The sequence below is a fragment of the Antechinus flavipes genome, chromosome 5 (assembly GCF_016432865.1).
Source record: "Antechinus flavipes isolate AdamAnt ecotype Samford, QLD, Australia chromosome 5, AdamAnt_v2, whole genome shotgun sequence".
NCBI classification, from domain to species: Eukaryota; Metazoa; Chordata; class Mammalia; order Dasyuromorphia; family Dasyuridae; genus Antechinus; species Antechinus flavipes.
Window position 1 is genome coordinate 92,104,001 of NC_067402.1, and position 16,567 is coordinate 92,120,567.

Sequence of the window (16,567 nt, forward strand, 5' to 3'; positions counted from 1 at the left end):
GAGAAATGAAAATAAGAAAGACAATACATAAAAGATGAGCTGGATAAAAATCTATGTTTTTTGATTAAAGAACCCATGCACAACTAACTCTCCAAGGAGTTTTCAAAATCACCTGTCCACTACTGAAAATATTTCTTTCTGTTGATTCTGACTTTGACACTGTTTCTATTTCTTGTCATCCCCAAAACCTGGCTCCTTGCTTGGACTTGCTTCTGGGCTGGTCTGCCTAGGGCCACTACAGCTCTCCAGGATTAACCTTCACTGGATGGTAAGGATTAGGACAGAGCCGCCACAAGGGCACCAACCCAAGGGAGGGGGAGTTGATGAAAGAAGGGGGCCACTGGGCAGAGCAGATGGATGAGCCTCTCTTTTCTGGGTTAATGGGAGGTAGAAGGGTCCCAGGTGGAGGCAGTTTAGAGAATATTTTGCAGTTGGAAGACTTTAGAAAACCTCATGTTGTTGGTAAGTCAGGGGGGGTGAAATACTCAGCCAAAATCAGAGCTGAGAAGAGCAGAGCTTGAACCAGTACCTTCCTCCTCTTCTCTAAGTTTAATGGACTTTCCACTCTACCATGCTACCTCCTAGACAACAAGATTGGATAGGGTGTTTCAGTGGATAGGGTGCTCCAGCAAGACCTGAATTCAAACCTAACCTCAGACATTGGCCAGGTTACTAAGCACCTAAGCACCAAACAGGCACCTTTCTGCCTCAGTTTCAATGTAAAATAGGGATCATAATTGTACTTACCCACCCTGTAAGTAAAGTCACTCAACCACTGCCTGCTTCAGTTTTCCAAATGTAAAGTGGGGATTATAATGGCACCTACTTACCTGCCAGAGATTCTCTTGAAGATCCAAAGAGCTATTTATAAAGTGCCCAGTACATAGTAGGCACTTAATAAATGCTTGTTACCATTTCTTTCATTTCACAGATGAATAAAAAGAATAAATTACAGCTAACTTAGCTGAGATGACATAATTAGTAGGGGATTATGGGTTTAAAGAATACCATCCTTTTTGTCCTCCTGCCCCACGGTCCTGTCCAGTGCACAGATCCACCACCTCCTTTCCCTGAACCCTCAGACAGAGATTTCACACACAAAAATATTAGCACATTTGCTTTATTAGGGAATAGGCTGCCCCTGTTCCGCAGTCCCCAGGACCATTTGTAATTCATATACATACATATATATGCCTGTTGGCTTTGTGAACAAAGAGGGGTGGTCTATCAGACTTTATTTTTCCAAACCTCAAATTGCAGAAAAACAGTCTGACATAGTATATTCCTTCAGCTATGCTTTGTGAATATATTTTTTTCTTGTTTTGAAATGAGCTCTGTTCCAAACGATACAGGTCGTATTGTGGAGTTGTGTTACCAATCAGCGCTTTGATAAATCCCCTCCTGTGAATGAGACCCCAGAAAAGAGAGATGTATAAAAGAAGGCAGCAAGGGGCAAGGTAACCCAGTTTGTCGGGGGCAGGAATGAATTCTAGGCAGAGAAGGGGATAACAAGGTGAGCAGAGAGGCTTTGCTTGTTTGGTGATGAGGGGAGAGAGTAGCTGGGGGTAAATAAGGAAGATCTCCCTAAAAACAAACCAGAACAGCCCTGCACTTATACCCTCTAGCCCTAGTTCTAGCCCACTGGGCACCGCTCCTGGGAAGACAGGAAGGACCCTCTAGCCCAGGCACTCCCCACTAAAAATCCACCTACAAATACTATTTGGGCTTACCCTGGCAAGCACTGCACTGGCAGCTGTGTATGATGGGAAGTACCACCGGCTCTGTATCACCCCCAGGGCAATGCAGACTCAGGATGCGGACGGGGTTCACAGGGTCCAGCAGGTAGCTGCAGCAGTCACACACCCTCAGCAGGTACGGCTCCTAGGTGCAAGAGGAGGGTGGCTGAGTCAGAAAGGGATCAAGGGACTGGCTAAAAGTGTCACCTTGCCAGAACTCACAGTCTCTCCCCTATGCCATCTGCCCCATCACTATCGAAAAGTAAAATCCAAAAGCCTGGAGTGGCAGCCTCTAATTTTGACTCTTTCCATTGGCATGTTTAGCCAGGCAGAGAGGGAAAACAACAGAAAAAAAATGTACCCTCCTCTGTAACGTCTCCTGATTACTACAACATACACTGATATTCAATTAATTGATCATCTTTTTATGTACCTAGCTTTGAGCTTAGGGAGAGACAAGTTTAGAAGAGATCAATAGTCCAGTTCTCCAGAGGCTTATAGTCTAATTAGGAAAAAATTGTGAAATTACTAAAGTACTTCCCCACCACACTCTTCTGGGGATTTTTTTGCATATCAATTTTGCTATACATTTAAGTGAAAAAGTCACTTGGGGAAGGTTAGTCCATAGGACAATACTTGTCTCTATATCAGAACACTCAAGGAGCTAGCTATTAACCTGAGACAAGAGGGATGATTATGGAAGAACGGAACACTGATATTTTTTCCCTACATTTAATAGTAGTTTTTCAATTACAAGTAAAGAGAGTTTTCAACATCCATTACTGTAAGAATTTAAGTTCCAAATTTTTCTTCCTCCTTCCTCCCTAAGATGGCAAATCTAATACAGATTATACATGTACAATCATGTTAAACATTTTTCCACATTAGTCATGTTGAATCAGTGATATTTAAATAATCCTTTAAGATTTACAAAGTATTTTATACACACATCATTTAAACCTATCCTATAAAGTGGGTATTTCCATGTTAGAGACGAAGAAATTGAGGTTGAGAGAGGTTGTGACTTGAGGTGAGCATTAATGTTAATAGACAGAATTCAACTCAGGTTTTCCTTATGCCAAGTCCAGCACTCTGACTCTAACTGTAGGCTCTACAGGACCTGCCAACCAACTACGCAGTCACAGAATCACAAAAACCATCAACTTCAACCCAAGAAGCCTTTTGATAACATCTGACAAGTGACCATCCATTTTATGGACAGCTAGATGCTACAATAAAGGGCTGGACCTGAAATCAGAAGGACTTGATTTCAAATCCAGCATCAGACCCTAGCAGCAAGTCTCTGGGCAAGTCATTTAATTCTGTTTGCCTCAGTTTCCTCAACTATAAAATGAACTGAAAAAGGAAATGGCAAACCACTCTAATATCTTCATCAAGAAAACCCCAGTGAGGGGACAAAGAGTTAGAAAAGGAGTGAAACAACTGAATAAGAAGATCCAGCCTTTACTGGAAGACTTCCAGTGAGAGAGAAACCCACTTCCTCTAAAGACAGCGCGTTCTACTTTTGGATGGCAACATCTGTTTCACAAGTGTTGCCATGACCATTTTGTTAATGAGGAAACAGCGTCAGAATTTATTAATCTAATTCTGTATTATCAAATTTATTGATTAACTTATTATTTATCAAATTTGTTATATAATTTATCAAATTAGAATATTATCCATTATATACACACTAGCTGTATAATTCCCTCTTTGTCTTATTCCACTGAAGAAAGACATGGCCAATATCTTGCCGGTGGACAGAATTGACAAGCTATAGTCCACGGGGTCACAAATAATCTCATACAACTGAATAGCAAGAGCCTAAAGGAAGAGATTTCCCCAAACAAGCCGAAGTAATACTTCAAACTCAAGAAAGAATAGGAAAAGAGGAATGATCATATAGTATTGTTCATCCAGAAGACAATTAAACCCTAGAAACAATTTAGTTTGAGTCTTCTTGGAGTTTTCCAACTCTGCCACGTATAACAGAAAGGTTACCAGATTTGGAATCAGAGATCCTGAATTCAAATCCCAGCTCTGTTATTTTTTAGCCGAATGACCTTGAAAAAGTCACATAATCTCTGTAGATCTGTTTTTTCCTCTGGAAAGTCAAGCGAATGAATGAAGATCCCATAGAGCATTATAATGAAATGTAACTCTTTCCCCTTACTCCAGTGAAGTGGGTTCCTGCTAAAGCAAAATATGAACTATATGGTCACAAAGACAAATGGGTCTTTGTCACCAAGGACTGTTCAATCTAAATGAAGGAGAGCAGTTGAAACAATTGTCATGTAAAAACAAAAGGCAAAACTGTAATGGATTTTAAATTGTTAACAATCAAAGGAGTAGGTTGGACAATAGAAAGAGGTTCTTAGTCTTTCTTGTGTTCTGAACCCTTTTGGCAATCTAATGAAGCTTATGGATGCCCTTTTATAATAAGATTTTTAAATAGATAAAATAAAATATATAAGCTTTACAAAAGAAATCAATTATATTGAAATATAATTATCAAAATATGGCAAAATGAGTTTACAGATCCCAAGTTAAGAATCTTTAAACTAAATGATTTCTCAAGACATTTTCAGCCCTAAATCTTATGCCCCACAATGAACTGAAAACTGAGTGGATTCCCATCAGATGGGGAATGACTAAATAAGTTATGGTATATGAATGTTATATAATATTATTGTTCTATAAAAAAAATCATCAGGATGATTTCAGAAAAGCCTGCAGAGACTTATATAAACTGATGCTAAGTGAAGTGAGGAGAACCTAGAGAACACTATATACAGCAACAAGAAGATTATGTTATGATCAACTGTGATGAGTTTGGCTCTTTTCAACAATTAGGTGATTCAGGCCAATTTCAATGGACTTGTGATGGAAAGAGTCATTTGAATCCAGAGAGAGGACTATGGGGTCACCTTTTTTATTGTTGTTAGCTTGCTTGTTTTTTTCTTTTTCATTTTTTCCCTTTTGATTTGATTTTTTTTTTGTGCGGCATGATAAATGTGGAAATATGTTTAAAAGAACTGCACATGTTCAACCTATATTTGGATTACTTGCTATCTAGAGGAAAGTGGGGAGGGAGGGAGAAAAATTTGGAACACAAGGTTTTGCAAGGGTAAATGTTGAAAACTATCTTTATATCATCAAATTCAAGCCCCTCATCTTACAAATAAAAGATGGAGATGATGGAATATATGATATATATGTGATATTGTAAACCTATAAATATTTTCTTTTGGAGAGGGGAGATAATTTTTCATGGGGAAGAAAAAGAGAAGAATGTTGCAGTAATCACTCTGAAAGAGTAAACGAGGAACTGTATTAATGTGGTACACCATAAATTCTTTTCTGGAGACTGGTAGACAAAACCAAACTTAGTGAAGATGTTCTTGGGAAGAAAAAAAGCAGCTAGATCTGGGTCAAACTGAGGAACAGAACCAATGGGTTTGCTCCCAAACAGAGATAGTTGCACTGTGAAGCATGGAATCCAGATTCTTGGACTGTAAGTAATGAATGTTAATTCCTTGTCCTTCTAAACTTGCCCTAGATATTCATGGGTAATATCAAAAGGGACCTTTGGCTAAGATTACTCGGATTCTGTGGCAGGTACCTCTAACTCTTCAGAGATTGTAGACTTTTATCTCTTTCCATTAATTGCTAATAAATGTCTTCAAAACTCATCTCCAGGAGGGATGTGTTAGGAAGGGGAGAGAGTCTATTGATTTGGGAAGATAATGGCAAAAAGGTATATATAGAAGGGATATACTCTAAAACAGCTCTCCTGAGTAGGTGGTTGCCAGAAATCATTTATTTTGGTTTCAGAAAGATCATAATAGAAGAAACAGTGAGCTGGATAAGATGTAGGCTAATCCTCCTGCCTCAACCAAAGCCAAATTACTTTTTTTGCTAGCCCTATTTATCTCTGTCTCATAGCTTATCTTTTTGTTCCCTTAAATTTTCCAGGAAAACAGAACCTTCTCTTATTGTATTACTCACAGTTCCAGTTGTAATTAGTAAAACTTGCTGACTCCATTCCATCAGTCCTCCTGCCTCACATGACACTTTCCCTCAATTGGACAAGAAGGAACCCATTTTTCAGTCTTCCCTTAACAATGTTCTGTCCTCCTTCCCCTAGCCTCTCACCTTCCCTTCCTCCCCCTTTATGAACAATCCCCCACTCACCTCAGGAATGACGTTAGTGCTGGAAGGACAGTGCCCACTACAGTAGCTCACCTCCACCTGGGGCAGGTAGCAGGAGCCCTTGGTGATATTGCGAAGCTCAGTGAGGAGCTTGCAGGGGACTGATGACTCCTCTGCCAGGAAAAGGGAGGGAAGCAGACAATGGGAATAGAACCAGGGCACGTAGGAGAAGGGGATTTGGGATAAGGAATGGAGCAAGATGTAGAAAGGCAGAAACTTGACTGGTTCTTACCCTGAGGGACATCAAAGTGCTAGAAGGGATCGGTCTGGGACACCTAGACCAGGCCTACAGACAAGAAGTGTCAGCAGAGGAGGGATCGGGGCTAAGGACTGCTCAGGGACCATGAAGTAGGCCCTAGTTTTTTCTAGGACTTCTCATGAGAAGAGGAAGAGCTGAGAAAATTCAGAAAGGACTACGGGGTTTAGGGCACTGAGGAATCTGGCAAAAAGGGGGCAGAGCAGGGGACTCCCCCCCAATGTTCACCATACCTAATGCCTCCTGCTGACATACAGGGCAGCAGCTGTCTGGCTTCTGTACTTTCATCTCACCCTGCAGGAATAATCAGAGACCCGATGTGGGAAAGAATCCCACTCTAACTCACTGCCTGCCCAATAGCCCTGTGAGGGAACCCCACATCCTGAACTTGCCCCTCTGTGGCGTGTCCCTTCCCCAGAGAAGCCCATTAGCTCCTTCAGAGGTGCCACAAGAGGGGGGAGCAGTGGGCTCTCCCTGGCACAGGGAGGGGACGTACCTGAACACAGGTGATGGGGGGACAACTCTGGGTACAAAAGCTCCTCCCATCGATGCACCTGCACCACTCGCAGTCGTCCTGCCATTCAGCCCCAGGCTGAAAGGAAGAAAATAATTGGCAAGGAGCACCTTTCCACCCTAAACATTTCTCTCCAAAGTACCCTGTTCATTTGGTTCCAACTGGGACCTCCCAAACAGGCCAAGTGAGAGGTCCTAAACGGCAGAAAGAAGAGGTTCTGATGTCTGGGTAAGGGAGCCGTATGTTATGGTGGGAAGGAGATCAGACTGCCCAGGGATGCTTTCAAATCAGACAGCGAGCCCCCTGCTTGGGGCCAAAGAGCCTATCCCCATGTTCAGGGAATGGGGAGGAGGAAAAAAGAGAAATTGGGGTCAGAGTGGTAGCTGGCAGAGCCAAGTGGCAGGAATGGCATTTTCCGGGGATTGGCAGAAGGGGGCATCTCACCAAGTAGAAGTGCCCATGGTGCCAGCACTCGCAATGGGCAGCCGTGACACAGGTGCCCGCCTGGTTGCGGAAGTGCCCACTCTGGCAGACGCAGCCCTCGGTCTGCCCCACGCTGCAGTTGCTCTGAAGCGGCTCCTCGGCATACATCTCCTGACAAGTCTTCTCACACAGGTCGGGTTCCCCCGGTGCCACCCGCTGCCACCTCTCTCCAGGTGGGCACTCTGCCAGAGAGCCCCCCCAATCCCACCACTTCCATTATCCCCAGCCTCAGAAAGAATCCCACAATCCAGGGAGTTGGGACCCCGAGGCAGATGTCCCCCAAGGATTCTATTTTCTCCCATTTCCCTGGAAGACCGCATTCCTTCCCTCTCTTCCCATCTCCACAGAGAGTGTCCTTCCTTGCCCTCATCACACATGCTCACTGCCCCCTCTCCACATCCTGTTCCCTCTGCCTTACACCCACTTCTCCACCCGGCCAGGTAACTCCCCTTCTTCAAGCCCTAGCCTAATTTCTCCAGCCACCCCAGTCCACGTGGTTCTTTCCCTGCTCTCACCTCCTCCAGCATCACTTACTGTGGGTGACACTGATGATATGCTCTCTTAAATGCTCCAAGAATGTCTGCCTGTCTGTCTCTCCAGCTAAATTACCAGCCTCTGGAGAACTGGGCAAGACTTAGAGTGGGAACTGGAAAGGATCGCAGGGACCTGTCTGGCCAAGACCCACGGCACGAGGAGTAGAACCGAGGCTTTTGTGACCCAATGACACCCCCCCTCCACTTTCCCATGCAGCCTCTCACAGAGTTCTCAGGGGAGGCTGGTGAAACTAAAGCCTTCATCGAGTGGAAAGGGGACTGGGAGTGAGGAGACATTGAGTCCCTGTTCTGTCAGAGAAGTTCCTTTAGCTCTCGGGTCCTCGGTCTCCTCCTCTGTACCATAAGGGGATAGATTATAGCTCTCAAGACCTGTTTCTTCCTCTGTACCATAAGGGGGGTAGATTAAGGCTCTCAGGATCTCAGTTTCCCCTTCTACCATAAGAAGATAGATTACGGCTCTCGGGACCTCAGTTTCCCACTCTGTACCATAAGAGGGGTAGAGTAAGGCTCTCAGGATCTCCGTTTCCCCTTCTGTACCATAAGGAGAGTAGATTACAGCTCTTAGGACCTCAGTTTCCCCCTCTGTACCATAAGGGGATGATCTCTATGGTCCCTTATGTTGGACTGCTCACGCTCTCTTCAGAAGTCCCCCTACTCTTATCTGCATGCTCCACAGCCGCTTTTCTCCCCACCTGCCTACCCCAATCTGGCAACTGGCTGGATTGCTGAGACGAGCAGAGGCCTCGAATGCAGGGCCTGGAAGGATGGGGAGGTCGGCTAGGGGTATAGGGGTCTGGAGGAAGTTGAAGACTCCTTCCCGATTGCTTAGAGAGCAAACTAACCATGCTCCCCCAAAATGCCCAGACACAAGAAGTCAGAGGAAAGGGTAGCGCAGATAGAAAAGGTAGGACAGAGGCCCGTGGGGATGCTTACTGGACAGGACTTCCCTGGGAAGAAGGAGGCTGGCAGGTGGGCATTACATTCAGGGGAGCTGAGCTCATCTGGACAGCTGGGTCTAGATCCCTCCCTGCCAGCCTCATACATGCCTAAGAGCACAGGACGCTCAGGGGAGACATTCTCCATTTGTCCATTCTGTTCTCCCTACCCAGATGCCCCATCCTTCCTGACCAGCCAAACCACCCCAGAAGTCAGGCTCCTCCAGGAAATCCTCCCATCTGGTCCTCCCATAACAAGCTTTCCCTTCTCTGAAAACCTGCACAAGTTTCTTTGCATCAGGCTTTTGTCTAATCGATATTAGTCTGTATCACTCTCGACCTGTTCCTTCCCAGTTAGACTGTAATCTCTTAGATGACTAGGAGACTCCCTCCTCAGACTTGGTATTCCCCACAGTATTTGTCTAGAACTGGGCACATAAGCGGGTTCTAGGTCCTGTGAGGGATAAAAGAGCATACAGAACTGTCCCAAATACCAGCTTTCAATCTAATTGAGAAGACAAGATAGCGACAGATAGATAGATAGATAGATGGACAGATAACTGAAGGAGGGCCAATGAATGCTAAATAACAGAAGTGATACAGAAATTGAGGAAGAAGAGGTCACTCTGGTCAGCTGTAAAAAGTGGGACCTTAAAAGATAAGTACACTTGAGTAAATAACCTAAACAAATCAGGGGAGGAAGGATCAGGACTTATGATCTCACCCCCACCCTAAACACGTTCTCCTGGCCACTGATAAGCCCCAGTACAGCCCCACTCCCACAGACCCAGGTGTTGAGAAGATGGCACCCTGGACATGAGCCAGCTCCTTGAGCCCTTAGGACTCGGAGCAAGCCCTGCCCTTGGTTTGGGGATAGTGCTGGGGGAAGGGTCACTGGGCAGGACTATCTCTCACCCTGACAGTCGCTGCTGGAACAGTTGAAGGATCCTTCATGGCAGATGCTGGCAGAAGAGAACCGCAGAACTCAGGGGAGCATCCCCTTCCATTCCCTTTCTCTCCTCTGCTCAACCTATTCCATTCCCAGTCTTAACCCTATCTCTTTTTTGTCCCCAAAGGTCCCATCTATTAGGTTCCTCGGTGTCGTAATCAGTTGGTGTAATTCCTACTGAGCAAACCCCCATTCCCTTCTGCCCCATTCCCTCCCTCCTTAACCTAGCTTTACCCCTATCCCATTTCTCTCCCCCTCCTTATATTTTGCCAGATACCCCAAGTTTCTAAGTTCCTAGATGCCTTCACCTGTGGGTGCAGTTTCTGCTGAGCATTTTACTCCATTATTTTCTCCCATACCTCTTCCCCTCCTATTCAATCCCTAGCTTTATTGTCCTTTTTCTCCCCCCACCCCCATTCCTCCCAAAATTCTCCTGGATGCCCTCACCAGTGGGTACAGTTCCGGACAAGTACTGTCCCAGAAGGTAGCTCTTGAGCTTGCTCCTCTGGGGTCAAGAAGAGGGCCCAGGGCAGTGAAAGCTGGTTGCAGGGGCACTCAGCCAAGGGGACACATCTGTCTGCATGCAGCAGCTAAGGCAGAAGCATGGCAATGGGGGATCAGCTCTATGCCCACTGGAGCTGGCCACCTCCACACACTGACAGTGTCTAGTCCTAGGCTCGGAGCCACTCCTTCCCCAGACTGCCTATCTTCTTCTCATAAAGTCATCCAAGAGCTTCACTCCCAAGTCACAAACACACCTGTCACCTGGGCACATAGGGAATGTAGAGACGGCCTCTCTGGCCACGTGCCCCTCCGATCCCCAGCCCTACAGCATCCTCACTGTACTCACCTGCCCTTCAGGACAGCTGCAGCCAGGCTGGCAAGGCAACTGCACACAGAGGCTGCCGGGCTGTAAGTCTGAGCATCGGCTTGGGCATGAGGTGGCACAGGGAGTGGGTCTCTGTCCAGGAGGGCACTCTGGAGAAGGAAGCAAGGTGTGGAAGGAATGAGCTTGGAAGGAAAGGAACACAGAGCTGGGAGCCATGAGGCCTGACTCCCTAAGCTGGCACTGCCGCTGATCTGCCCGTGAACTTGGGGCAAGACTTCTGTGCCTCAGTTTCTCCAAATAAACAATGAAGATACACTACTTTCCCTGCCTGTAGCTCAAGAGGTATCAAAATAAAATGAAATCAAAGCTCTAAAAGCTGTTGGAAAGGTAAAAAAATATTCTGTGGCAATATAGAGCTCTGTTCCTTGCCTCCCACTCTAAGCATACGCTTTCCTTGTCCTACAGAGCTTAGGACTTAGAAGCCTGCCTCTGCTTCCTCCCTCCCCTTACCTTGGCTACAGGGCTGGGGGCTGCACGTCCTCCGGAGCCGCAGGGGGGAGAGCAGGGGGCATAGTGTTCCCAGAAGTGGATCTCTCTTCCTTTCTGACACACCTCCCCCACAGCTGGCACTGCAGTCGCTCCACTCTGACCACTCACCCAGCTGGCATGAAGCTGAAAAACAGGTACCCCCAGTCACGTGTAGCTAGGCATCTAGGGGAGGGGTGAGAAAGTGCTATTTAGCAGGAACTGGGGAGCCATCTATCAATACTCACCTGTGCAGGGCTCAGAATTGCATTCTTCTGTCTGCTTCATGGCCTGGAGCTGGCACGGGAACCCCTGGAGACTCTGCTCACAGCTCTGCTGCCGCTCCCGGGTACCCCCACCACAGGAGGCTGAGCAGTCGCTCCAGCCTGACCAGGACCCAAAGACCAGGCACTCATAGGGCGTGCATCCCAAGGACCCATTGACACAGGTACTAAGGATGGCAGAGACACCGGGGAAGAAGGCCTGAGATCTCAATCCCTGGGTCATGGCATTTTCCCTCTTCCCCTCCTCTCCATATCCACCCATCCCCAGGGGCTCCAGGACCAGCATATGCATAATGATAAATGCTTAGCAACTGACTCTTCCAAATACAGAAGTACATATGACTTATTTTTAAATTTAATCTGCTTTATTAAACTTTTCTCCATAATTTTCCTAGATAATCAACAAAATAACAAATCAAACCCTGAATTGTGAATTGATCTCTGAGGTGTAAATGTTCACACTGAAATTTTAATAATTAGTCTTCTGAAGCCGGTTCTAGTACTTTTAAGTTTAATCTGCATTATTCAACTTTTCTCCATAACTTTCCTAACTCTAGGTAATCAATGAAATAACAGATCAAACCCTGATTTGTGCTGCTCATTGATTTCTGAGCTGTAAATGTTCACACTGAAAGTTTAATAATTAGTCTTCTAGAGCCGGTTCTAGTACTTTTAAGTTTAATCTGCATTATTAAACTTTTCTCCATAACTTTTCTAACTCTAGGTAATCAATGAAATAACAGATCGAACCCTGATTTGTGATGCTCATTGATTTCTGAGGTGTAAATGTTCACACTGAAATTTTAATAATTAGTCTTCTGGAGCCAGTTCTAGTACTTTTAAGTTTAATCTGCATTATTAAACTTTTCTCCATAACTTTCCTAAATCTAAGTAATCAATGAAATAACAGATCAAACCCTATTTGTGCTGCTCACTGATTTCTGAGGTATAAATGTTCACACTGAAAGTTTAATCATTAGTCTTCTGGAGCCGGTTCTAGCACACTCCTGTTCTAGTTCAACCACCCCGCTAGCACCACTACAGCCCCCATACCAGTTATGGCAATCCAACTGCAGCTCCCCAGGTGGGGCCAGCTCCCAAGTGGCATTGGAGCTCGGGAAGCCACAGGGGCAGGAAGATATAGGTACACAATGGCCATCTTGAAGCAGTTGGCCAGGAGGACAACGACAGCCTGGGTGGGAAAACAAGATTGAGGGGTTAGGGGAAGATCCAGGATGCTGAATAACACACACACACACACACACACACACACACACACACACACACACACACTCATTATCTCCCTAAAGCATAGTGGCTTAAAATAACTACAGAAAGTATGAAATACTTGGAACTCTACCTGTCAGAACTTAGACAAAAAATAGGTGAACATAATTGTACAACTTCCTATACAAACAGAGATAGATCTACATATTTGGAGAGATATTGGTTGCCCATCGATAGGCTAAGTCAATATGGAGATGACAATACTATCTAAGTTAATTTATTATTCAGTGCCATAGCAACCAACCCACCAAAAGATTAATATAGAGAACTAGAAAAACTAATAGCAAAATTCATCTAGAGAAACAAAAGGTCAAGAATATCAAGGGAATTAACAGGAAAAACGTAGCAAAGAAAGGCATGTAACAGTACCAAATCTTAAACTACATGGCAAAAGATTAATCGCCAAAATAAATTGGCACTTGGATAATTCATATAAAAGTTATTCAGTGGAACAGATTAGATACACAATATACAGAAGCAAATGAGCAGAGTAGCTTAGTGTTGGAAAAATCCAAAAATTTAATATGGGGTCAAGAATTGAGAATTGAACAAGAACTTTTGGAAAACTAGAAAGCAGTCTGGCAGAAACTAGGAAGACATCAGCATCTCAAACCATATCCCTAATACACAATGGCTCTTCAGTGTCTGCAACATTTTCAAAACTACTTTGGAAATTGAACATTTTGGGACTAGGAAGTCATTGGCAGAATCTGTAAATGATTTTCCAAGGCTATTGGTATGAAAAAAAAAAAAAAAACCCACACTGCTTCCTTGAGCCACCATCCTGGAGAAAGGAGAGTCGGGATAATTTTGAAGCAAAATAGAGGCAATGAAACTTATTTCCATACAGGAATGATCAACGCATGTCTTGCAGTGGCTAGAGAGCTGAAGCCAGGACATAGACTTTTATGGCTACTCTGTTCTATCCTGGTTTTTCATCAGAAAGTAAAGAGTTGATTGAAGGGGGGTTATACCTGAACTGCAGGGCCCCTGGAGACACTGCACTCTATCCCACAGGTCAACACAGCTTCGGGGACACCGGTTGGCACAATCAGCTGTTGGCATTGTACCTTGGGCCTCACAACTCCCACCTGGGGACACAAAAATGTATGTTAGAACGAATGGAAAGCAAAAGGAAGCCCCATCTTGTCTATTCCCCCCAATCTCTCTACCACATCATTCTTTCCTTCTGTAGTCCCCACCTTTGCACTCCCTTCATTCTTCCCCATCCCTGACTAAAGAAGGGAAAGGGAAAGAAACAAGCATTTATTAAGTGCCTACTATGTGCTACACTGTACTAAGGGCCTTACAAATGTCTCATTTGATGCTCACACCAACCTTATGAGGTGGATATTATTATTATCCCCATTTTACAGTTGGGGAAACTGAGGTAGAGGATAAATGTTAGGTAGGTCATTACCCAGGATTCTTGCTCTCCCTGTTATTAGCCTCCGCCTTAAATTCCTGGGGTTTCTGAAGCAGGAGGGCTTACCTGGGCACGGATTAGTATTGCAACTTTCTGTCTGAGCCCAGGGTTCCTGGCATTTTTCTCTGGCAAGACCCCTTGCCTTCCGTGAACGTAGCCGGAATCCTCCGCTACAAGATACTTGACACGGACTCCAAGAGCCCCAGCTCTCCCACTGGCAGGGGTCTAGTTGGGCAGAGAAAAAGATCGCTAGGGGATAAGTGGGAAGGGGGAAAGATCAGGGCTTACTTCTTATCCCTGTTTTCCTAAAGGAGACTGCCCCTAAACCAAGGCTCTTTGGTTAGCTTCTGGGAGTATAGCTGGGTCTGGGGAGGAATCGCTCCTGACAACATCTGGCAATGGGAGACCTTCCTAGCCCAAAGTCCAGGAAGAGAAAAGGGAAGTGGAGGAGGGGACCTCAGGCCTGGTTCCAGATCCCCACTGGGTATGGACCTTCCCTCCCGGCTCCCACCAGCGCCAGAACCACTGCCCTTCGAGGGGCTCTCTTGCTACCTTGGCAGACCCCAAGATCGGGGCAGCGGCGCCGCTGGCTCAGAGAGGCAGAGCAGAGACCGGGGTCCCCGGCCCAGGGCCTTCCCGTCTCAGGATCCAGGCACAGGCGGTGCCGGTGCTGCTCGGAGACCCCGAGGGAGGACCCAGGAGATGGAGGAGCGGGTCCCTCCCGGAGCCCACGCTCCCGCAGGGCACTCGGCGAGGTAGGCATGGGAGCGGCAAGGGGCCGGCAAGGTCCGCAGGGCGACCACTCTGACCACCCACTCAGGGGAAGGAGACCTGGGGAGAGGGCAGGGCTGTGTCTCCCCCGGGGCTCAGCTCTGGGGGAAATCACTACATGCAGGCAAGGAGGAGACTGGAGAAATAGGGAAAGTGCGGCCGAGGAGAAATAGTTAGGCTGGGTATATATGAGCCGTGGAAGAGTAGCCCGATGGGACGGGACGAGGATAGCACGGAGAAGGTTTCAGGACAGACAGGAGTTACCTTGGCAGTGATGGCTGGAACACTGCACTTCTCCGTCCCGGCACACGCTGCAGAAAAGGCATTTTCCGTGTGAGGAGAGCTGGCTCTGGGTAACCCCAGGTGTCAGGGAAGGGGTAGGGGCTGTGTCCCTCAGGGGTTGCGTGAATGAAGCTGAAGAACCAGATGGCTGAGACTACTAGGGGATGGTTGGGGGAAGAAGGATAGACTGGGCATCCCACCCCTTTATTCAGTTTTCTCATCAAGATTGGATCAATGTTTCTACCTCTCCTCACCTCCCCACATCCTCTCTTGGTCATAGACCTGGACCAGGACTAAGAACCCATTTCTCCATGTTTCCCCAACCCAGCTTCAGTCCCAGATTTTTCCATGGGTCCCTATTTCCAAGCACTCCAGCACTTACCACTCCTTACAGCCCAAGTGTATGTGTTCTCCAGGAGCCAGAATCCGGGGCTCCCCTACTCCACCGTCGGGGCCCAAGAGACAGCTGCACTGCTCAGGAGGGACACAGCCCCCCGACTGCTCTAATAACCCCTGGGAGAGAGCAAAAGAAGAACTGGAGCTGGTCTCTCCCAAATTTCCCTGTTTTCCCAGGTAACACCTGCAGATGTTTCAAAGGGTCTTTCTAGAGACGATATATAGACATAGACATGGACATGGACATAGACTACTTGAGCACCATATCAGCCTTGGAAGGTAGATGCTACCATTGTGCCCCTTTTACAGATGCTTGCTCAAGTTTGCACAGAGAGTAAATCAGTATGATTTTAACTCGGGTCTTCGCGATTCCAAATCTAGCAAGTGCTTTCCGACAGTAGCTTCCCCCTGACTCCCCAGAGATGTACCCTCCTTGCTGCTCCCCTCACCTTGGGGCAGTAGCAGCCAGGCTGACAGGGAGCTCGGTCTTGGCAGAGACTGGCACGCTGATGGGTGGCACAGAGCCCAGCACAAGGGGAACCACAGACCTGGAACTCGAATGGTGGCTCACAGCTCTCCTCTGGGGGGAGAGAAGTTAGAGAAGCAGTCACCTGACAGGAAGACCCCAAGACAGACCCCTCCCAGTCCCTGCCCCAAAGCACCACTTACGAGCACATGGTCCAAGAGTGATGGACGGTGTCTAACTCAAAAGAGGGATCCCAATAGAATAAACTAAAGCTCGTGGAGGAGACCTTGGAGGGGAGATTGAGAAATTTGGGGATCCCTGCTCCAGGTACCTGAAGGAGGGAATGCTACCTGGTATGGCTGAGACGGTTCCTGAACTCAAGGCACTTGATAGTTCCATAGAAGGAATCTAACTGACCCTCATATAAACACACCAAATGAGGAAAGGACTTGAGGGAGTGACTGAGGCTTTAGGGTAGCCATTTCTCACCAGAACAATTTCTGGGGTGGCAGGGCCGGAAGTGGCCATCGAGGCGAGTGCAGGGGGTCTCCTGACTTGTGCCCCTGGAGCCTGGGCGCTGGTGCCGGTACCGCTGCTGGACCAGCACCCGGCATGAGCAGACCGTCCAGCTGCTCCAGCTGGTCCACACACACTCCTCT

The 16,567-nt window shown here is 46.7% G+C and overlaps 1 protein-coding gene across 1 annotated transcript in view; it reads right to left on the minus strand.

Annotated features, from left to right (window-relative positions):
• Positions 1-1,104: 1,104 nt before the first annotated feature.
• LOC127538563 (SCO-spondin-like) overlaps positions 1,105-16,567 on the minus strand; it is an 87,177-nt gene continuing 71,714 nt past the window's right edge. The window contains exons 85-102 of the mRNA XM_051962371.1: positions 16,398-16,565; positions 15,892-16,022; positions 15,429-15,559; positions 15,029-15,075; positions 14,546-14,824; positions 14,060-14,218; positions 13,542-13,658; positions 12,334-12,472; positions 11,245-11,447; positions 10,493-10,620; positions 10,090-10,232; positions 9,609-9,655; positions 7,166-7,386; positions 6,704-6,799; positions 6,441-6,501; positions 5,934-6,064; positions 1,731-1,881; positions 1,105-1,401 (exon numbers count right to left, since the gene is read on the minus strand). Coding sequence (XP_051818331.1) covers positions 1,379-1,401; positions 1,731-1,881; positions 5,934-6,064; positions 6,441-6,501; positions 6,704-6,799; positions 7,166-7,386; positions 9,609-9,655; positions 10,090-10,232; positions 10,493-10,620; positions 11,245-11,447; positions 12,334-12,472; positions 13,542-13,658; positions 14,060-14,218; positions 14,546-14,824; positions 15,029-15,075; positions 15,429-15,559; positions 15,892-16,022; positions 16,398-16,565 — 2,375 coding nt within the window. The 3' untranslated portion in view covers positions 1,105-1,378. The remainder of the gene's footprint in view (positions 1,402-1,730; positions 1,882-5,933; positions 6,065-6,440; positions 6,502-6,703; positions 6,800-7,165; positions 7,387-9,608; positions 9,656-10,089; positions 10,233-10,492; positions 10,621-11,244; positions 11,448-12,333; positions 12,473-13,541; positions 13,659-14,059; positions 14,219-14,545; positions 14,825-15,028; positions 15,076-15,428; positions 15,560-15,891; positions 16,023-16,397; positions 16,566-16,567) is intronic.